Genomic DNA, 23,813 nt, shown 5'->3' with positions numbered 1-23,813 from the left:
CACAGAGAGAACATACCTTGGCAAAAGTAGAACCTTTTCCTTCAGACTCAATGGTGATGGTTGTGGTTCGTCTTAACAATATCTGGTCAATGTCTTCTTCACAAAATTTGGAGCCCTCATCATCTTCCTCCATTATGGCCGCGTATGCCCCTTTTCGTAAGAGATCTTCAATTTCCTTCTTGGAGAATTGCTGGATCTACAAAATCCAATAGGAAGATGAAAAGACTACAAAATAATATAATCTAACCATATGCCATTTTAGTTTCTTATATTTTAAGAGGTAAAAATTGAGACTCAAAATAAGGTGGTCAGATTCTACTACAAAAAGAGTTTTTGTCTCCATCTATCTCTATGACCTTCTACAAACATTAGCAATAGACTAAGAGGACTCACTCCAGTAATGTTGCCATCCCGACCACTCATGGACTGAAGTACGGCTTTATCCAGTCCCAACTTGAGGCTAGCCTTATCAAACATCTCTCTCTCATAAGAATTCCGAGTAATGAGACGGTAAACCTTCACAGCTTTGCTCTGCCCAATTCGATGACAACGTGCCTGGGCCTGGTTATAAGACAGTGGAAGGAAAGGACAAAAATAAGGTAAAATAAGGGTGACAAGGAGGGAGGGGGGGAATCTCAAAATACCAATTTCACATCTATAAAGCTTCCACGAGATCAACACAAAAGCAAAAGTCAATTTCAAGATAAAATTTACCCCATCATGTAAACTGGGGTTAGCAAACTATGGTCTGCTTGACCACCCATTTCTTTTCTTTTCTTTTTTTAAAATATATTTTATTGATTATATTATTGCAGTTGTCCCATTTTCCCCCCCTTTACTCCCGTCCACACTGCACCCCGTCCAACCCGCACTACCCCACTTAGTTCATATCTGTGGGTCGTTCGTATAAGTTCTGTGGCTTCTCCATTTTCCATACTATTCTTAACCTCCCCATTTACTTTTTTAAAATATTTTATTGATTATATCATTACAGTTGTTCTATTCCCCTCCCTTCATTCCCCTCCACCCTGCACACCCCCTCCTCCACCATTCTCCCCCTTTAGTTTATGACCATGTGTCTCAAGTTCTTTAGATCCTATATTTCCCTTACTATTCTTATAGTAAGAATATTCCTCCCTCCCCCCTATTTTCTACCTACCATCTATGCTACTTATTCTCTGCACCTTCTCCCCCCTTCACCTCCTCCCACTCCCCTGTTGCTAACCCTCCATGTGATCTTCATTTCTGTAGTTCTGCTCCTGATCTAGCTGTCCTCTTGGTTTGCTTTTGTTTTGGGTGTGGTTCTTAATAACTGTGAGTTTGCTGTCCTTTCACTGTTCATCTTTTTTATCTTCATTTTCTTAGGTAAGTCCCTTTAACATTTCATATAATAAGGGCTTGGTGATCATGAACTCCTTGAACTTGACCTTTTCTGAGAAGCACTTTAACTGTCCTTCCATTCTAAATGAAAGCTTCGCTGGGTAGAGCAATCTTGGATGTAGGTCTCTGGATTTCATGACTTGGAATACCTCTTTCCAGCCCCTTCTTGCCTGGAAGGTCTCTTTTGAGAAATCAGCTGACAGTCTGATGGGAACTCCTTTGTAGGTGACTGTCCCCTTATCTCTTGATGCTTCTAGGATTCCCTCCTTCATTTTAATCTTGGCTAATGTAACTATGATGTGCCTTGGTGTGTTCCTTCTTGGGCCCAAGTTCTTTGGGACTCTCTGAGCTTCCTGGATTTCCTGGAAGTCTATTTCCTTTGCCAGATTGGGGAAATTCTCCTTTATTATTTGTCCAAATAAGTTTTCCACTTGTTGCTGTTTCTCTTCCCCTTCTGGTACCCTTATAATTCGGATGTTGGAGTGTTTAAAGATGTCCTGGAGGTTCCTAAGCCTCTCCTCATTTTTTTGAAATCTTGTTTCTTCATTCTTTTCTGTTTGTTCATTTTTTTCTCCTTTTTGGTCCACTCCCTTGATTTGAGTCCCAGTTTCCTTTCCATCGCTATTGGTTTCCTGTGCATTTCCCTTCATTTCAATTAGTTTAGCCTTCATATGTTCCTCTAATTTGTGACTAAAATCAACCAGTTCTGTGAGCATCCTGATCACCAGTGTTTTGAACTGTGCATCTGATAGGTTGGCAATTTCTTGTTCACTTAGAGTTATAGGCTCTGGGGCTTTGAGTTCTTCTTGAGCCACGTTTTGGTCTGTTAGTGCCTGTTATGTATGAGGAGTGGAGCCTTAGGTGTTCACCAGTGCAGGGCCACCCAGGTGGCTGGGTTGTGATGCTGTATGTGGGGGTGGGGTTAAAGGGGGGCAATAGCAGTCCCCTCTGCTGCTTCCCGCTGCTGGGGCCTGTGCTGTCTGTCTCACTTCTTGCTCCTCTGCTGGTTTATCTGCACGTGAATGTGTGACCGTAGTCAGCCTGCCACCTTGCGCCCTCAGTGGGTCCACTCGCTGCTACTCCACAACTGGGATCCTCCATGGCTGCCTGCGCACCAGGGTCGAGCACCTGGGTTGTGGGCCTAGGTCGATCCAGTGGATCTTTTCTGCCCGACCCTGCTCCGCTGCTGGCTTTGCCCCTCCTACCGGTCTGGCTGAATGGTTGTTGTTGTTGGACTTCCATTTAGTTCAATTTTCTGTGTTTTGGCTGAGTTTTTTGTTACTAAAACTTTGTTGTCTTTAAACTTGGTTGTGTGAGAAGGCACAGTCTTTCCACCTATACCTCCATATTGGCGGAAGTCCCTCCCATTTCTGTAAATAGAAGTTTTAGTGGAACATAGCCCTACCAATTCATTTATATTCATTTACATATTATCTATGGCTGCTTTCGTGCCTTAAGAACAGAGGTGAATAGTTCCAACAGACAGTATATGCTCCACAAAGCCTAAAACATTTAGTATTTAGTCCTTGCAGGAAAGTTTGCTGACCTCTGGCCTAGACTGCCACCTTTAACTAAGTAAACAATTCCGTACTCTCTGAAGGACAATTCTTTCAAAGAGATCCTGATCCTGTTGAAAAACCTCCCAAGTTAGGTAGTCCCTAAGACAATGATTTCCTTTACCTGCAGGTCATTTTGTGGATTCCAGTCTGAATCAAAGATGATGCAGGTATCAGCAGCTGTGAGATTAATGCCAAGTCCACCAGCCCGGGTGCATAGCAAGAAGACGAAGCGGTCTGAGTCAGGCTTGCTGAAGCGGTCAATAGCTGCCTGTCGAAGGTTACCTCTAACTCGCCCATCAATACGCTCATATAAGTACCTGTATGAGAGTCACAGGAAAAAATTTTAACTGACTGAGCAGAAACACAGAGCATAAGAGCAAAGTAGGATCAATACCAGTACCTCCCTATCTTTATCTGACCAAAACATTAACAGAAAGTTGACAATGAGAGTCTTAAATACTTCTCTTACCCCAGTAGTGATCAAAATTAAATGTTCCTACTTTTTTGCAGCCTTGTGTGGATATAGTAAACAGAAAGCAAGGGATGACTCTTTGCTTACCTCCTCTGGATTAGATAATCCTCTAGGATATCTAGGCAGCGTACCATCTGAGAGAAGATCAGAACCTTATGGCCACCAGCTTTAAGTTTTGGAAGTAACTTGTCAATTAGAACCAATTTGCCAGCTGAACGAACCATGGCCTGCAAGTGGAAGTCATGAGGTATAATATGGCAGGCTTCTCGAAATTCTGTTAGGATTTTTTCTTCTGCACCTGTCAAAAGAAAAATCAAACTTGAGGATGAGATCCAGAAAAACATACTAAGGCTATATGTTATTTAACCAGGATAAGGAAGCAAAGCAAAGAGAAATCTGACTTGATATCAACATACCACACACACAGAATTCAGCACCCCAAAAATCCTAAATCATCTTCAATTGTGTTATATTTCAAATAAGAATTAAAATTATTGGGTAAAAAATATGTAAATGTGTGGATGAAGACATGCAAGCCACTATTACGAACCCACTGGCATCCAAAACAAAAACAGCAAAATGGGAGTACCAGTAAGGACATTTATCCAAGAACAAAATGACTTGAGTGGTTATTCATGAAATTCCAAATAGCAAATCCTATTTAATTTTGGAGCTTATATAGGATAAAGAGGGCAGAAAGAACTAGAGAAAAATATTTCACATAAGAGTTGTTTCAAAAGGAAAACTTCCCTCCACTCCCAAATTAGGCTGAATCTATCAATGTATCCATTGTTCCTGGGAAATATAATTTAGAAAGTAAAAGGCTAATATAGAAATGGCAGGTATCTTCCAGAATTTTCCTCACCATTGATGAGATATGGGTGGTTGCAGCATTTACGCAACTCCATCATTGTATTGAGTAGATTAGGCATGTTAGTATGACCTGCCCCTTTGGAAAGAAAGGAGAAATTCTTCTCCAAAATAGCCCGGTAGTATTTCTTCTGGATGTTGGTCAGTTCTACTTCAATAATAGTTTCCTGTTTGGGTGCCAGGTTTTTTTCAACATCCTCTTTCAGTCTTCTCAGCATCATTGGCTTAAGAATGGCCTGTAGCTTCTGAACCTAAAACAGGAAGAAAATAAATCAATAACATGAGGACAAACATTCTAACATTATGTGTAAACACTGAGAAACACAAGTTTTCCACTGTCTGAAAAATACAGATTTTGGACAATGCCACAAATGATGTAGGCAGAGGTTATAAGAAGGTCAGAAAAGCCCTTGATGCCTATAGCAACAGGCACCCATCTTGTACAAACTTTACCTTTTTTGTCTGGGATTAGCACCTCATCAGATACAGGTTTTCCTACCTGTTCCTCTGTCTTGAGATCCCCAAAGTCCTTGAGGAACTCTGATTCTGAGGGAAACTGTGATGGTTCCAAGAAATGAAGCAAACTGAACAGCTCCTCCACAGTATTTTGCAATGGTGTACCTGTGAGTAGCACTTTGTGTTCCTAGAAATGGAGAAAACAGAAGACCGAGAAGACTCAAAAATCACAAAGGCCTTTTCGGGTTTTCTTTATCTGTAAAATTATGGGAATGGACCAGATTATCGTCTTAAATTTTCTTTAGCTTGCTTGTTCTTTCAATAAACATAAAACATTCAAGAAAACCTTTGATGTTATTTAACATATTGAATTAACTTGAATATTAAAAATTATAAACACCTGGCTGGTGTAGCTCAGTGGATTGAGCACGGGCCTGTGAACCACATGATCGCGGTTCAATTCCCAGTCAGGGCACATGCCTGGGTTGCAGGCCGGTTCCCTGCAGGCAAGTTCTCAGCAGGGGACGCACGAAAGGCAACCATACATTGATGTTTCTCTCCCTCTCTCCTTCCCCCTTCCCCTCTAAAGATAAATAAATAAAATCTTTAAAAAAATGTACATAAATAAAAAAAATTATAAACAAATAAAGACATATTCAGAATATGAGACTATGTGTTTTTTCAACCACATATGCCTCTCCACACTCAACTCCCCACAGATATACTAATGTCCCCCTCTAGGGATGGTACCTGTGCTGGATTAAATACACCATTAATTCCTGTAGCTCCTCCTATCAAGGTTCACCTCTTGAATCTGAGCTTGCCTTGTAACTTGCTCTGTGTAGCAGAGTGATACTGTGTAAGTTTCAGAGCCTACACCTCAAAGGCACTGCAGCTTTTGCCTTTGCTCTCTTGGAACACTGCCCTGATTCTACCATTTAAAGCAGTAAAGCCTGGCCAACTGGATGATAATAGGCCATGTGGAAAATGACCCAGGCACTCCAGCCAACAACCAGCACCAACTGCTCGCTGCAGCTGCATTACTGACTCCAGACAAGACCACCAAAATGATGACCTAGTTGAGCCCAGCCCAAGTTGCTAAGCTACAGTATCATGAAAAACATAGTTGTTTCAGTAACTAAAACAGTATTCCACCTTTCCATCTTCTTGAGAACCACTAACCTACAGTTGCCTTCCAATCCTAAAATTTTTGTGACTTTCAGGATACCATTCCCATAAACCACACCTAACCACCCAATATTAATTTCTCATTCCTTTCTATTTTCTGCTGAATTAGGGGTATAGTAATTTCACACAAAATTAGGCTTAGTTTCATTCCAGGCATTTCTACCCACAAGCCAGTTCGAGGAACTCACCAGGTCCATGTGCTTAAGACTATCAAGCAGCTTGCAGTTACGATTCTTTAGTCGATGGGCCTCATCAATGATAACACAGCGCCATTCAATCTCACGAAGTTCGGGACAGTCTGACAATATCATCTCAAAAGTGGTGATCAGGGCATCAAACTTGTATGCACCTGGGATGAGGCGCCCCTAGGCATGAAGGTAGTAAAATCAGAAAAGGCCTAAAATGTACCCTAAATAAGAAGCTCTTTTGTTTCTATTAAACTTGAACTAAAAATTTTTTAAAAAATTAAAAAAGAAGCTCTTCAGAATTATACATTCCCTTTTCTACATTCAGAAAGGTTTACTAGGAAATATGAATTGCACCACCACCCTCTTCTGCTGCTGTTTATCTTCCCGATAAACAGTGCCAAATCACTCAATGTAAGATATACTGATTCCTCAACATATTCAGCTTCTTGGAAAAATGACAGACCTCAACAAATAAAGTTGGACATTTTCAACTCTGGCATGTCCAGCTCTTGTACCTCAGCCCTAGATCTTTTGTTGTTTAACTGTGAAATCCACAAATACTAGGACTGATAAAACATCAAGGCAAAACTCAAAGTGAAAAATCACTGACACAGTATGTCACAGCACTTATTACAGACTAAAAGTGTCAAGAAGAATTTAATCATCTCAACAAAATGAAAAGCTGCAAAATATAACTTGAATAAATTCAGATCAGCAGAACCAAAAATCACAGAAAACTAATGGCAGAAAAACAACCTGTAAAAACTGATGTTAAATCAGATTTACATAAAAAGTAACTGATCTTGATTAAAAATTTTAATAGACTTTAAAAAAAAAAAGAAAAAGGAAAGGAAATGGTTTAAGTTCATCACTGTATGGATCAAGAAATTAAAGTGGCTAAATAAATTTCATTCTGGAAAATACTTTTTGATGAAATTGTATCAATGCTGGTAAAATTCTATTTAAAATGTATGTATTCATAAAGTTAAAACTTCCACTGATTCAAAATGTCCACTTGATCAAAATAGCTAAGTCAAAAAAATGCCCTGCAGAATCTAGACAAAAATGACTCATGCAAGAGAGCCACCACAACTCTTTTTTTATATTAAAGCCTCTAAAATACCAGGTACTTTGGCCCGCTATCTCTAAACGGTACCATTTCTATGAAATACAACTCACCCGTGAATCTTTGCAGTACATTTCATACTGTTGAATCATCTGCCGGCTGGCCAGACTGCCATGGTACACAATAGTGTTCATCTCTGTCCATGTATTGAATTCCCGCTCCCAGTTAGTAATTGTGGACAGTGGGGCAATGACAAGGAAGGGACCATGAATGCCTACATTATATACCTCCTGCAAGAAGGCAATGGACTGAATAGTTTTGCCCAATCCCATCTCATCAGCCAGGATGCAATTCTGCCTGCAAATTCAACGTGAAAAATGAAAAGTATGTCAAAAGCTATCTTTTTAAAAGTATGATTTAAAAAAACAACCCTATTTAAAGAGAAACTAAAAACAACCCAGACTAAGCCTCCGTCTATAGGCCCATTCTCTTCTTTACCTGTTATACCAATTAAAGAGCAGCCAATTGACCCCTTCCAACTGATATTCCCGTAACTGGTTTCTGTTTTTATACTCATGTGACAGCTCCAACTTCTTCCAGGCACTTGCTTGTGGTCGATTCTTAAAAATAGGAAATTTGAATAAATGGGGTGGAGACATTAACAAAATTAGGCAAACTTACTAGGTAGTTCTAGTAGTTGAAGTCAATTCAAAACCATTATTTCTTGGAGTAAAACATGTTAAATATATTCAAATTCATGAGTTCATAATGCACTTCTTAAAAAAAGAGGAAAAGCCCACTGGTCACTTTCGGAAGATGCTAGGAAAGTACTTCATTATTTTGAAAACTAGGAAAAAAAGAATAAAGTATTTTTCCTCCTTTCCTGTACAATCTATACCTTAGGATAACCAAACAGTAGCTGAAACATCTTTCTTTTTAGAGAAGATTTTGGCTAATAAATGAAGGATAATAGAATTAAAATATCACCATGTTAAAGCCCTTACACAGATCTAGGCAATGATGATAAATGGCTGGTAATATCACAAAAGACAACTTAGAAGAACCACCTATGAAGCAGATGTAGTGGCTTCCCTCTCCTATCTGATCAAGCCTCTGGAACAGTGATATCTAATGGAACAGTCTACAATAAATGTTTTATTACTAGTAATGTTTTACTCGACATGTAACTGTCGAGCATTTGAAATGTAGCTAGTGGCTACTACAAGGGACAGCAGAGCTCTATGATGTGCTAATGAACAGGGCTGCCCTACATGTAACCATCATATGAAATACAAGGGACAGAGAATGTGTTAAGAGGTTCCAAAAGAAATGCAAATTGGTAAACTTCAGACTATGGAAAACCCTAGAAAACAAATGATCTGGTTTCTTCCAGAGAAAAATGGTAAAGGAGAAAAAGGAAACCAGAGAAATCTATAATTAAAAGAAATTTGAGGCATGTTAATTAACAATATATGGGCCTTATCTAGAATCCAACTCAAAGACTATACTTTCAGGGATCATTTCTATGGTTTGTTACTAGAATCCAACTCAAACAATTTAAGAAAAGTTAGAAGAGAATCAGGGAAATACATACAGCAAATCAGTTTTTTGATGATATTTAGGAATGCTTAATTTTTTACAGGTATAATAATGGTATTAATAATCTTTAGGTATAAATACTGAAATACTCACAAATAAAATAAAGATGGGATCTGTTTTAAAGTAGCTGGGGAAACGGAAGTGAATGTGTAGAGAAATACATGAAACAAGATTGGCCATGTACACAGACAAGAATGTGGTGACAGCCGGGGAAGGGAGTGGGTGGAAGTTGCAGAGGGTATAGCAGGGATAAATGGTAATGGAAAAAATACAATTAAAAAAAAGACTGGCTATTTGTTATTACTGAAGTTAGGTGATGGGCATATTATACTACTTTTTCAACTTTTGTATACATTTGAAAATTCCATAATAAAAAGCTAAAACAACATTAACTTCTATAGGGGAAAAATTAAGTCACTGCCTACATGGACTTTAAACTCTAAATACAAATGTACTTACCACTCTTTTGAGTTCTGGGTGCCTTGACTGGATCCGTTTAAATTCTCGAATCTTGCCCTCATCAACATCCTCTTTCAGTTCCCATGTACTATCCTCATAGGGCAGCGAGCACCATTTCACCAGGTAGTAAATTACAGGCTAGGAGAGAAGAAACCAAAGCCTTTATACCCTGATTCTGTGTTATCTCCTGTTGTAAAAGGGTAAGGATTTGACTACAGAATCAGATCACAAAATGTCCATACCTAAAAAAGGCGCAGAAAAAGTCAGGCTGAAAACACCAACCATAGGCTTACCTGCTGATGCAATATGGCTTTTATCATTCTTCCAGGCGATTTACTAGAATTTGTTCTAAAAGTAAAATTTCTTCCCTGTAGTTTCTAGAACAGTAAGCACTGAAACATGCTCATCAACCAAACAGATGAGAAAAAAATTATTTTCCTAATTGTGTTGAATTAAGTTGAAATGAAAAGATATTACTCTGTTCCATACCATTCCTCTAGCACTAAATTTGATAAGAGTAGAAATAGAAACCACACTACTTTTAGAAGGAGAAAACAAGTTAAACTCATAGGATCAGAGAAGGGTGAAATCACTGGGCTTCTGAGTTCTTAGAGCTCTGAGTACAGATGCTACTTCAAAGAGCAGTCATAGGATGGTAGGTTTCCTTGAGAGCCCCAGAAAGCCAGGAGATAACTATGAGAGGTTTAACTGAAGAGGGATAATAAGAGTGAAGAAAAAGCAGAAATGCTGAAGCTCCAATTACAGTATTGTTGTGCTCTACACAGGCAAGCCACTGCAAGGGAGGGGGCAGTGACCAATGGTAAATGGCTCCTATTCTTACTACTCATAGTGACCACTTCATAAACTGCATTTCCATTTTTGGCTGACATGAATCAAGAGGGATTAGACTGGGCCTAATGTAATCAACAGAAGCCTCTAATTATACATTTATAGAACAGCCAGCAGGAAGTTTTCACAATCACAGATCGAGGATCCCTAGGATTAATCTAACTGCACCTGTAAATTTTTCTTTATTGTAGTGACATGTCACTTTTCCAACATCATAACTTACTTTTCATGAACTTTAATAATTACTATAATAATTATTTCCACTATCAGATGTTAAAAATGGTGATAAATTAAAGTTGGAGGAGAAAATGTACACCCATGATATTATTATTCAATGTTGGGAGCATAAATTTCAGTAACTGCGTATTAAAACATTTTTATGTCATGCCCATTGTAATACTTTACCCAGGGACCTAATCAAAAGCCCATGGTGGCAGAGAACAAGGCCAAGAAGGCTGACATCCTTAAAATAATGATAACACTAACTAACCTGTTCTGACTAATAACTGGTCCATTGCCCACTGACCTCTGACAAATAAACAGTAACTCCAACCCCTAACCCAAAAAGCAGAATATATGATATCTGAGGCATGCTCGTTAGTATTTGAAGACATGTTGAATTGTAATAGGCTCTGGACATCTAAGGACATTCTATCTAAGGACATTCTATCTGAGTGACCCTGTAGGCTTTTAGATAAACTTTGGGTTTTACAGAGGGAAGACTTTGACTCTTAGGTCCTATCAGGATGGTATATGTGGGCAAGTCACTTAGCTCTTGAGTGAGCCCAGTTTACCACTTAAGCACGAACATCTTAATAAGATTCTGTTGTTTTCTGCTTGTTACTGTTTAAGTCATAAATGTCAGAAGTGACTAAAAATTTTTATGAAATATGACCCTGCAAAGCTAAACCAACAACTACTTAAAGTGAAAAGAATATAAAGAGTTATAAAAAATGGTTAGCCTAACCATTTCTTTCATTCACAGCTTAAGTGAATTTGAAGTAAATTTACCAAAGGAGAGAATGTTGAATCCATTGGTGGCTTAGATCTATATGGCTGCTACTTGGAAAGTGAAAAAAGGGATTTAAGAAACTGTATTAACAAGTGTTTTAGAATATTTAAAATCTGCTCCTCAATCTAAGAAAGCTTTAATGCAGTGATTCCCAAATCAAGCTATATGTAGGAACCCACTGGCCAACCAACTTAAAAATACAGATCTCTGCATCCGACCCTAGACCTAGTGAATCTGAAATCCATGGCACTGAGACCTTGCTATCTGTTTAAAAGAACAGGTTTAAATGCAGTAGATTTATTTTAACAATAAATGAAAATGCTTTTAACTGATGTTAAGTTCAGGAAATAAATAACTCTCAACAACACAGAGAAAGCTATGTGTTGGTGCAAGTATTTTTATATTCATAAACTTAGATATTTATGAAGTATTCCCCCTCGGCCCCATTTCTCACCTCCAAGTGAAGGTCAAGGTTTCCCATATAAAATCTGAGAGAAAATGAGACCAAGGTGAATAAATACTTGCAAACATAACTCTCAATGCTCATAAACATATAGCTTCCATATGTTTAATGTTATGGGAATCTTTCCATTTAGACACTCTCCTTTCTCCTTTACCTTCCCAATATCACTAAGAATAACCTCAGAAAAATTTAAAAATACCTTTTCCATCCTAGGGATTTTTCAGCCATATCTGAAAAATAAAGGAAGGGCAAGCAGACCAGCAGAAATCTACAAAGACCTTTCATGTTTCTCCATGACCCAACTCACCTCCCCATTGTCCTTGTCAATACTGTGAGACTCATCCAATATCCTATCCACCTCTACGTAGTCTGGGTTGAAGGGCTCTTCATCCTACAGGAGTTACGAAACCCAACAATAAGATCAAAAGACCACTGTTTGATGACCCTATTTATCAAGAAATCAGAAACCATCAGAAGAAAGTTCCACATTTCCATAATATCAAATCCTACAAACCTATCTCCATGTGCATACATCTTGCCTGTTACCAAAGAAGTGTCTCTTCTCCCTAACACAGACCATTATCTCCATATATGCTCTGGATACCATCCCGTCTCACCTTTTTAGGAATCCCTTTCTACTGTATTATTCCCATAAACATACAAATAGCTCTATTTCACATTTTAAAAAGACCATTCTTGATTCTATACCCCACCCCTGCAACTATTTTTTGTTCTGATTCACACTCAAATTTTCCTAAGAGGTGTAAATATACACTATCTCCATTTCATCACCACCTTCATTTCCTGGCACTTATCACAATTTGAATTATTTTTTAATCACCCTCTGTAGACAGTGAGGTACATGCAAGCAGACCTTACCTAGTTTGTCAACCACAGTGACTTAGCACATAATACATAATGAATAAATGAATAATTAATTTGGTTAAATGTCTATTTATAAAGGCAGATTTAAATGACATGAGAGTCCCTGGCCAGCTGGCTCAGTTGTTTGGAATATCATCACATACACCAAAAGGTTGTGGAACAGATTCCCAGTCAGGCTATGTACCTAGGTTGTGGATTCAATCCCCTGTGGGGGCGTGAACAAGAGGCAACTGATTAATATTTCCTTTTCTCTCTCTGCCTCTCCCCACCCCCACCCCGCTAAAATCAACAAACATATCCTCAGTGAAAATTAAAAATTAATTAATTGAAAAGCTAGTGGTTTTCACCAGTCATTAAAAAAAATAAATGACATATGAGTTAGTAGAAATTAGTTTAATGGTCACAAATTGCACACCTAATAAAAGCAGGAATGCAATTACAGTTTCATGATACATTCACAAATTAGGCCTTAAAAGAACATGGATGAAAAAATGCAACCTAACTGTCGTTATTTTCATAGGAATGAAATGATAAAAGTCTACATGGTCCTACTCGCCTTCTCCAGGAAATGTGGAAAATAATTCATTTATGGGCAAACCTAGTTGTATAAAGATAACTTTATCAGGTGTTTTCAGCCAGAACTGTTATTTTGCAGAAGTTACACACTATTAAATCTTTCAATCTTTTTTACTAGACCTTTTCCCTTTACCTCAAAGAAGCTTTGAAAAATAATCCTTCTTCTCTAGGTACTTAGCACTCATAAAGTACATGAAGGTGAAAGCTTTCAAAGCAAAATGCAGAGCTAAATATGACTCGAGACCCTTATGCATGCACTAGTGTTTAGTAGTAACACTAGATATAAGAAATTAAAGTTCATTTAACACCATTTCTAGTTATGCTGGGTTAGAAAATTTGAGAAAATAAATGCTGTCTCTTTACGGTTGCTTTTGGCTACAGTTACCATCATGATTGCTAAAAAGTGACATTACAAGAAGAATGTCTCAAGTGGACCAGAGGCTGGGTTGTCATCCATTGTGAAAACACTTCATGAATACTGAGCAAATCAGTATCAAAATACACTATAATTTATTTTTAAAAGACTGCATTTAGACCTGGCAAAATTAAGCATGGGGCAATTAAGAAAAGTCCAATGTCCAATGTATATACCCATGTATACAAAACAACTATAAGTCTCTTGAAGAATCAGACAAGGCTGATAACCCCAGTAATTTATGTTTCTATGAAATAAGACAGGCAATAGCTATTCCTAATTACCTCATGGAAGAAGTGTCTCATCTGAGCCATTTTGGTTTTGAAGCGCTTTAGTTTTTGATGGATCCTCTTATCTTTCTCTAGTTGGGAGATGGTAGCCCATTCACAGTGCAGATACGAGCTGAAAGGGATGACAACAGTCAATCATGGTGCAGGGAAGGGGACGGGGCAGGGGGGGTGGTGTGCCAGTGTTTGAGGTATGGGGATTACCCAGAAGCAGACGTAATGACTAGATGCTTAAATAGGGACATAATCTCTTCAATTAGTGATTCTTAAACTTGAATTTGCACATAAACCACCTGATCTGGGTTGGGCTTAAGGCTGCCAGTTCGTTTCTGGGTCAAAATACCAGCCAGGCCCCCAGTTGGAGGTGTGCAAGAGGCAACCCAACCAATACTTCTCTCGCACATTGATGTTTCTCTCCCTCTATCTCCCTCCCTTCCACTGTCTAAAAAATAATAAAATCTTTTTTTTTAAAGTTCACATTAGCACCCAAATGATGCTAATTCTGCTGGCCCAGAATTAGTATCATTAATGTTAGGCTAAGGTCTAGAGGATCACAAGAGATTTTATTAGAAATCACCTTCATTTCACTTTTCTGCAGGAATGGCCATGTCAATTCCTGAACCTCTCTGAAGAGAGTTTTTCCTTAGTGAAAACAACAATTTGGACTTAAACTAGAAAAAGGACACATTCCCACCCAGGATAGACTATACAGGAGAACTTTTTACAACCCTGTGGAGTTTGGGGTGAAAAGCTTTTTGCACAGATCACATACTAGTTCTTGTATTTGACAAAGAATTCTTCTGCTTCAGTATATTGTCCAGATGGAAGCTAAGAAGAAAAGAACTATAGTTACTAATAATTTATTTGTCAAAGAAAGAACGTTTCATTTTAACCATACATAGAGCTTCATACCAATGCTCCCAGAATATATTATTGACTGAGGGATTAAAAAACTAGCCTGATACTTTAATAGTAAAGAGGCCTGATAGGAGAAAATAAGTCTTTACCCATTTTAAACAGATAAGCAAAATAAGAGGAAATGAGACAGTCCCTATTTTCTAGTTAACCTTCCTTCATCATCTTTTGTGACTACTGTAGCAATCATCCTGACAACCAAAGGTGCTCATGAAATAAAGCCTATGAATGTAGCATTATGAGCTGACATAAAGATAGAGGCTTCCATATGCAATAACATAGACAGATCTTGAGAATATCATGCAAAATAAGTCAGATGAAAAAGGGCAAAAAACACATAATTTCCCTCATATGAGGGACATGAAACAGAAGTCAACAAAGTAAGTCATAGACACAGTACGATAGGTATCAGTGAAGAGGGTGGAGGGAGGTTGAAGAGGGTGAAGGGGATCAAATATATGGTGACAGAAGGTGACTAGACTTTGGGCAGTGAGCATAAAATGCAACATATAAATGATACAGAACTGTACACCTGAAACCTGCATAATGTCACTCTAATAAATTTAAGTTTTAAAAAAAGAAGATAGGCCCTGGCTGGTGTAGCTCAGTGGATTGAGCTCGGGCCTGCAAACCAGACAATCGAGGTTTAATTCCCAGTCAGGGCACGTGCCTGGGTTGCAGGCCAGTTCCCTACAGGTCAGTTCCCAGCAGGGGACGCACGAAAGGCAACCATACATTGATGTTTCTCTCCCTCTCTCTTTCCCCTCCCCTCTAAAGATAAATAAATAAAATATTAAAAAAAAGAAAAAGGAGATAAAGGTCTCACCTCCTTCTTCACAATCCGCATAGAAAGCACTTTGTCCACAATGGCTGCATCTTCTTCACTGGGATTCTCCTGTAGCAAGAGGTGTAGTCAATAGAGATTGTGAGCATATTCTGGGCAAACCTATCAAACGGTTTAAGTTCTCAGCTTACCACAAAGAACTGCATGGAAGGCAAAGTTTCGCCATCTGGTTCCTGCACTGGTTCAGGAAGGATAGGCTCAGTTTTTATTGGACCAGTTACATCCACTTCTTCTTCTTCCTCATCATCTGTGATTTTTATATCCAAATCCTCTGTGTATTTTTTTCGCTTAACTTGACGGTTTGAGCGCCTCTTCTGTAAGGGCAAAAACTGTTAAAATAACTGCCTACTCTCTCAAAGAGAATACCTTTATAATGATTTGCCTATTCCAGGTCCCCAGTTAGGGGCATGCAAGAGCCAACTGACCAATATTTCTCTTGTCCCTTCTCCTTTCTAAAAATAAATAAATAAAATCATTAAAATATATATTTGCCTATTGTTATATACTGAGATTTTACTTTAAACTCCTTATGAAAAAAAATCAAACCAAACAAGGATAAAAAGCTCATTTATCGCTCTCACTGGTGTGGCTCGGTGGACTGAGCACAAGCCTGCAAACCGAAAGGTCACCAGTTCAATTTCTGGTCAGGACACATGCCTGAATCTCAGGCCAAGTCCACAAGCTGGGGGCCTGTAGAAGGCAACCGATCAATGTGTCTCTCAACACTGATGTCTCTCTCTCTCTCTACCTCCCTTCACCTCTCTAAAAGTAAATAAATAAAATCTTGGAAAAAAAAGGATATTGGAACAAAAAAAGCTTATTTATCAACTACATCATGTTAAACCATGTAATTTATTCTATGTACTGAATATATATACAGGGTGAGGCAAAAGGCTTATAGTTTTGAATATGTGAAACACAGCTTATTCTTGTTATTATTTATCTATTATGGTATTCTTTTCCATATAAACAACTATAAACCTACTTGAGTCCCAACCAGTATATTATTTTGCTGAATTGTTTTATCAAAGAACCATAATCTATCTGAAAGAAACCTGGGTACTACTGGCAGGAAGCTATGGGAAATGAAACAAAACTGTCGGCCTACAGCCCACGGGGTATGTGATTACTTCACACCAGGAGCAACCCTACAGTGCAAAAGTGTGAGAAGAACGTTTTGTTTCCTTGTTTTAGTTTTCAAGGTTTTTTTGTTTCAGTAAATAGAATCAGACTACATGTATCATTCTTCTGCTTACTTTTTTAGTTAATAATGTTTCTTGGAGATGTTTCCCATATTGATGTATTTTAGGATCTACAGCATTCTTTATGTGGTTGATATAATTTTTGAATTTAAGTAACACTTGGAGATCATAAGATATTAGGAAGAATGGAGAAATGAAAGTATTATTCTTTAAATCATTATTTTATCACTGGAAAAAATCAAGTGAATTATTATAAGCAGAACTACTAAAATCAAGCAAAGCTGCATGGCATAAAATAAATTTAAAAAAATTAAAGAGTATGCCTACGTAGACTCAACCAGAAAATATAATGAGTCTATGAAAACAAAGAGATTAAATAAAGGATTAAATTTAGTAAGAAAAAAATATATATATAAAATCTATATGATGAAAACTTTAAAACACTATCTGCAGACACAGAGAAGACTTGAAGAAATAGTAATACATATTGTTCTGGAATAAGCAGACTTAGTTTTCCCTAATGATGTAAATTTGATAAGACAAGACTAGTAAAATTTTTAATTAGATAATAAGCTGCTTCTGAAATTTAAATGGAGAAATAAACATCTAAGGATAACCAGGAAAAATATAAGGAAAAAATATGAGCCTTAGCAGATATTAAAAACAATATAAATCTATACTTACTAATTAACACAGCTGCTATCTTTCCAAAGAGAGAGAAACAGGTCAATGAAATAGTGCCCAAATACAGACTAAATATTTAAAACATGGATAAAAAATAGCACCTCTAATCAGTATGAAAAAAATAGTCTACAAATGGGATTGAAAACAAATGGCTAGTCATCGAGAAGATGAAAGGAAAAAATTACAAAAGAATCAAAGATTTAAAAGTAAAACAGAGACACAGGACATAGGATACAACCTTTCTTTTTTTCTTAAATCCTCACCTGGGGATATGCTTATTGATTTTTTTGAGAGAGAGAAACATCAATCAGTTGTCTCCTGTACACACCCAGACCCAGGATTGGACCTATAATCTAGGCATGTGCCCTGACTGGGAATCAAAACCCACAACCTTTTGGTGAACAGGACAATGCTCCAACGAACTAAGCAACCTGGCCAGGGACAGAGACATATTTCTAAAGGAAAATGTGGAAGTATTTTTTATAATCCTGGAGTAGAAAATGTGTTTCTACTAAATTGATCAATTTCACCTTAAAAAATTAAGATATCTAATAATTCATTATAAACAAGGTTGAGACAAATAATAAAATAGATGCAGAAAATGCTAGCTGATACATTTCCTAAGAATAAAGAATTTTTTTAAACTAAGAAAAAGATCAATAATACTATAGAAGTATGGGCAAATAACATGAATAGATAAATCACAGAAAAAACACAAATGGCTTTCAAATGTAAAATGATGCTCATAAACAGTTACACTCATAATAAAATAATTACAACTGTACACTAAACTGAAACCAACTGTTCTGCACATAACAGAGTGGCAATAATTAGAGAGTTTTGATCAAATATTTGAACAGGAACTCATACAGAGTTGGTGAGAATATACATGAGCATGACCTTTTACAGAAGAAAATTTGACAACACCCTTTGATCCAGCAATTCCACTTCAAAAATATCCTACAGATAAATATGTACAAGTGTACAAATCTCTGTAACATTACTTATAGTAGAAGACCAGAGAAAATCTAAATGCCCAGAGAAGAGTTTAAACAAATTACAATACAGTAAAAAATGAAATACTATCGAACTATTAAAAAAATGGAGTATGTCCTGGCTGGTATGACTCAGTGGATTGAGTGTTAGCCTGAGAACCAAAGGGTCACCAGTCTGATTCCTAGTCTAGGGCACATGCATGGGCTGCAGGTCAGGTGCCCAGTAGGGGGCACACGAGAGGCAACCACACATTGATGTTTCTCTCCCTCTTCCCTTCCCTTCCCTTCTAAAAATAAATTTAAAAAAAAGAATCGAGTAACCCTAAGTGGGCTCAGTGGGTTGGGCGTCATCCTACACACCAAAACACTGGAGGTTCAATTCCAGGTCAGGGCACATGCCTGAGTTGTGGGCCACATCCTTGGTTGGGGATATACAAGAGGCAACCAACTAAGGTTTCCCTTCCTATCTTCCTCTCTAAAAATAAATAAATCAGATCTTTTAAAAAATAAAAATAAAAGGAACGTAGTACACTGACAATACCAAGTGTTGAGGATGTGGAACTGCCACTAATGAGTGGCAGAAGTTTAAAACTACATAAGTTTTGGGAAGTGGCAGATTCTTATAAAGTCTTATGTTCATGTATTTAACCACCCTACAATCTACCAATTCAATTCCTGGTTATTTAGCTATGGATATGCAAACCTATATCCACAAAATACTTACACTAAGACTGTTCATGGAAGCCTTATTCGTAATACCTCCAAACTGGAAACAACCCAAATGTCCATCAGTAGAAGAATGGATAAACACTGTGGTATACTCATAAACTTAAATATTTCTCAAGGAAAAAAAAATACTGACACATTCAACAACATTAATGAATCTCAAAAACACTATGCTGAAACAAGTGAGACTCAGCAGTAAATATATGATTCCATTTACATAAAGTTCTAAAACAGGCTGTTAATTTATGTTAATAGAAATCAGAATACCAGTTGCCTATGCCGGGAGGTATGGACTGACCACAGGAAGGTACAAGGGAACTTTCTGGGGTGAGGGAATGCGAAACTTCATTAAATAATCTCTCCATTTTTGTGTATGTTTTAAAAGTTACATTATAAAATGCCGGGGGAGGGAAGAATGGGCTAGATCTACTTTTTCTGATAAAGATCAACCTCTAAGATGTATTGCTGGGGAAAAAAATCACAGTATAGAAGAGTAGGTACAGAATATTAACACTGAATGGAAGTAGAAGTAGAGTGTTCGTGAAAGTGAAGAATGTTTCTGAAAGAACACACACACTGAACAGTAACAGACACTACCTCTGGGGAAGGGAGCTGGGATTGTGAGGTTGGGATCTAGACGGGGAGACTTTTCAGTGTCTGCTTTTTTGCACTGCTGTCATTTTTCTCACATATATGTATGTATTTTTTAACCTAAAAAAATAATAAATGGTCAAGGAGTTTACAAAAACCCTCATGATTCCAAAAAACAAAAATCAAACTACAGCCCTGGCTGGGTGGCTCAGCTGCCTGGAATGTTATCCCGTAAAAAGGTTGTAAGTTTGATTCCTGGACAGGGCACATGCCTGACTACGTTGTGGCTCCATTCCCCATCAGGGCGCATTTGGGAAGCAATCGATGTTTCTCTCACACTGATGTTTCTTTCTCGCTCTCAAATCAATAAGCATATCCTTGGATTAGGATTAAAAGTAAATTAAAAAAGAAACTACACTAATCATGACCCACTTACTCTTTAACCCCTCTCCTCAAAGATAGGTACTCTTATCTTGTGTATCCTTCCAGAAAAAAAATATGGATATATATGAATGATATATGAATGTATACAGTGTAAGTGCAATACCATTATGTCTTTTTTAAAAAAAGTAACAATGTAGACTTCCTTAATTTAAAATAATGCCTTATCGCTAAAAAAATGCTAACCATCATCCAAGTTTTCAGCAAGTCAGCATCATCTTTTTGCTGGTGGAGGGACTTAGCTCCAATTTGTAAAAGATGCAATATATGTGGAGTACAAAAGAGCAAGGTGCATTAAAACTAAGTATGCTGCCCTGACTAGTGTGGCTCAGGAGATTGAGCGCCAGCCTGAGTCAGGGCACATGCCTGGGCTGCAGGACAGGTCCCCAGTAGGGGGCGTGTGAGAGGCAACCAGATTGATGTTTCTCTCCTACTCTTTCTCCCTCTTAAAAACAAATAAAGGCTGCACAGACTGGTGTAGCTCAGTGGATTGAGCTCGGGCCTGCAAACCAAAGAATCAAGGTTTGATTCCCAGTCAGGGCCCATGGCTGGCTTGCAGGCCGGTGATCAAATGAGAGGCAACCAAAGACTGATATTTCTCTCCCTGTCTCCTTCCTTTCCCCCCTAAAAGATAAATAAATAAAATCTTAAAAAAACACCAGGGTATGCCTATATTACAAACACTATTCTACTATACCTAGCTTTTTTCATTCAATGTGGAGTGTTTTCCAGATTAGCATACTTACTGTACTGCGCTGTTTTTTTTTAATTGTCATGTAGTAGTCTATTACAAGGATTTTCACAATTTTACTTAACTATTTCTCCACAAATGGACATTTGTTTTTTGTATATTTTTGTTACTGCAAATATTGCTGCAATACACACATACTGCCTACTTTTGAGAATATATTCATAAAGTAGTTTCCTAGGTGTAGACTTAATGAGTTGAAGGGTAGTAACATTTTAAATTTTAATACATACTGATTTCCCAAAAATATTGTCTCAACACTTTCAATAACTGTGTATAAAGTGTCTGTTCCTTAAAAACCCATTGCAAACACTGGCAATACCATTTTTTTTTTTTGCAGTAAAACAAGTGTTCTTTATTGCCATTTCCTTTAGCTCCCTTGAAACATCTTTCTGATGCAAAGGTTATCATATTTTAAAACAACCACATTTAGAATACGTACCCAATTCCTTTTTATCTGACGGAGCAATAAGATTAGTTGACCTACTTTAAAGGTATATTTTTTTGTCAGACTTTTTGAAAATATATTTTATTAATTATACCATTACATTTGTTCTATTCTCCCCCTTCATTCTCCTCCACCCTGCACACCCCTCCCCCACCATTCACCCCTTTAGTTTATGACCACGTGTCTCAAGTTCTTTAGATTCTATGTCTCCCCTACTATTCTTGCCCCCCTGTCTATTTTCTACCTACCATCTATACTACTTATTTTCTGTACCTTCTCCCCCCTTCTCCTTCTCCCCTGTTGCTAACCCTCCATGTGATCTTCATTTCCATGGTTCTGCTCCTGATCTAGGTGTCCTCTTAGTTTGCTTTTGTTTTGTGTGGTTCTTAATAACTGTGAGTCTGCTGTCCTTTCACTGTTTTATCTTTTTTATCTTATTTTTCTTAGGTAAGTCCCTTTAACATTTCATAGAATAAGGGCTTGGTGATGATGAACTCCTTGAATTTGACCTTTTCTGAGAAGCACTTTAACTGTCCTTCCATTCTAAATGAAAGCTTTGCTGGGTAGAGCAATCTTGGATGTAGGTCTCTGGATTTCATGACTTGGAATACCTCTTTCCAGCCCCTTCTTGCCTATAAGGTCTCTTTTGAGAAATCAGCTGACAGTCTGATGGGAACTCCTTTGTAGGTGGCCGTCTCCTTATCTCTTGCTGCTTCTAGGATTCTCTCTATTTTAATCTTGGCTAATGTAATTATGATGTGCCTTGGTGTGTTCCTTCTTGGGTCCAAGTTCTTTGGGACTCTCTGAGCTTCCTGGATTTCCTGGAAGTCTATTTCCTTTGGCAGATTGGGGAAGTTCTCCTTTATTATGTGTTCAAATAAGTTTTTCACTTCTTGCTGTTCCTCCTCCCCTTCAGGTACACCTATAATTTGAATGTTGGAACATTTAAAGATGTCCTGGAGGTTCCTAAGCCTCTCCTCATTTTTTTGAATTCTTGTTTCTTCATCCTTTTCTGTTTGGTCATTTTTTCCCTCTTTCTGGTCCACTCCTTTGATTTGAGTCCCAGTTTCCTTTCCATCACTATTGGTTTCCTGTGCATTGCCATTCATTTCAATTAGTTTAGCCTTCATATGTTCCTCTAATTTGTGACTAAAATCAACCAGTTCTGTGAGCATCCTGATCACCAGTGTTTTGAACTGTGCATCTGAAAGTTTGGCTATTTCTTCATTGCTTAGATTATCGGCTCTGGGGCTCTAAGTTCTTCTTGAGCCATGTTTTGATCTGTTTGCGCCTGTTAGGTATGAGGAGCAGAGCCTTAGTTGTTTACCAGGGTGGGGCCACCCAGGTCGCTGGTTTGTGACACTGTATGTGGGGACAGGTCAGAGAGAGGCCACCCAGGTTGCTGATTTGTGACTTTGTAGGTGAGGGTGGGGTCAGAGAGTGACAATGGCAGTCCCCTCTGCCACTTCCCACCACCAGGGCCTACACAGTCTGTCTTATTGCTCCCTCCTTCACCGGTTTATCTGCGAGCAAAGGTGTTACCATGGTCAACCCTCAGTGAGTCCATCACCTTGTGCCCTCAGTGGGTCCTCCCGCTACTCCACACCTGGGATCCGCCTACGGCTGCACCCGGGTCGGTCTGGTGGATCTTTCCTGCCCGACCTGCTCTGCTGCTAGCTCAGCCCCTCTTACTGGTTTGGCTGAAGGGTTCGTTGTTGTCAGACTTCCGTGAAGTTCAATTTTCTGTGGTTTTGGCTGCGTTTTTGTTGCTAAAACTATGTTGTTTTTAAACTTGGCTGTGGGAGGAGGCACAGTGCTTCCACCTACGCCTCCACCTTGGTGGAAGTCCTGGCAATACCATTTTTTTATGGCTGAAGTGTATCCCCCTCCCAAAAATCTTATACTGAAGCCCTAACCCCTAGCATCTTAGAATGCAACTGTATTTGGAGACAGGACCTTTACTCATTTTTATTTTGTTGCTGAATAGCTTCAATTACATTAAAAAATTTAATACTAGCTTTTTAAACATTTATTTTCCATTTACAGTTTTAAATTATTATTAGTTAGTATTTAGTTTCGGGTATACCATATACTGGTTAGACCATCATATATCGTACTCTACAAAGTGATTCCTCTCTGTATTTCCAGTACCCACCTGGCACCATACCGTCAGTGTTATTGACTATGTTCCCTATGCTGTAATTTATGCCCCCAGTGAGTATTCTGTAACGACCAATTTGTACTTACTAATCCTGTCACCTTTTCTACCCAGGCCCCCAACCTCCCTCCACTCTGGCAACCATCAGTCTATTCTCTGTATCTATGAGTGTTTCGACTTTATTTTTTCTTTTGATTCCATATAGAAATGAAATCATATAGTACTTGTTTTCTTCTGACTTATTTCACTTGGCATAATACCCTCTAGGCTCTAGGTCCATCTACACTGTTACAAATGGTAATATTTCATTCTTTTTTTTAATACTCACTGGAGGATA

At 38.1% G+C, this 23,813-nt stretch overlaps 1 protein-coding gene across 6 annotated transcripts in view; it reads right to left on the bottom strand.

The window, feature by feature from the left end:
• CHD8 (chromodomain helicase DNA binding protein 8) overlaps positions 1 to 23,813 on the bottom strand; it is a 69,523-nt gene that overhangs the window by 15,716 nt on the left and 29,994 nt on the right. For all 6 annotated transcript variants that reach the window (XM_037152119.2, XM_053660755.1, XM_037152118.2 and 3 more), the window contains exons 6-20: positions 15,615 to 15,797; positions 15,466 to 15,534; positions 14,497 to 14,552; positions 13,722 to 13,839; positions 11,869 to 11,952; positions 9,238 to 9,375; positions 7,678 to 7,799; positions 7,293 to 7,536; positions 6,114 to 6,290; positions 4,781 to 4,924; positions 4,277 to 4,532; positions 3,499 to 3,709; positions 3,061 to 3,256; positions 394 to 561; positions 17 to 196 (exon numbers count right to left, since the gene is read on the bottom strand). In XM_037152119.2, coding sequence (XP_037008014.2) covers positions 17 to 196; positions 394 to 561; positions 3,061 to 3,256; positions 3,499 to 3,709; positions 4,277 to 4,532; positions 4,781 to 4,924; positions 6,114 to 6,290; positions 7,293 to 7,536; positions 7,678 to 7,799; positions 9,238 to 9,375; positions 11,869 to 11,952; positions 13,722 to 13,839; positions 14,497 to 14,552; positions 15,466 to 15,534; positions 15,615 to 15,797 — 2,346 coding nt within the window. The remainder of the gene's footprint in view (positions 1 to 16; positions 197 to 393; positions 562 to 3,060; positions 3,257 to 3,498; positions 3,710 to 4,276; positions 4,533 to 4,780; positions 4,925 to 6,113; positions 6,291 to 7,292; positions 7,537 to 7,677; positions 7,800 to 9,237; positions 9,376 to 11,868; positions 11,953 to 13,721; positions 13,840 to 14,496; positions 14,553 to 15,465; positions 15,535 to 15,614; positions 15,798 to 23,813) is intronic.

Source organism: Artibeus jamaicensis, unplaced genomic scaffold (genome assembly GCF_021234435.1).
Source record: "Artibeus jamaicensis isolate MK-2021 breed Jamaican fruit bat unplaced genomic scaffold, CSHL_Jam_final scaffold_854, whole genome shotgun sequence".
Taxonomy (NCBI): domain Eukaryota; kingdom Metazoa; phylum Chordata; class Mammalia; order Chiroptera; family Phyllostomidae; genus Artibeus; species Artibeus jamaicensis.
The sequence above is the reverse complement of the archived record's forward strand: the minus strand, read 5'-3'. Positions and strand labels throughout refer to the sequence as shown.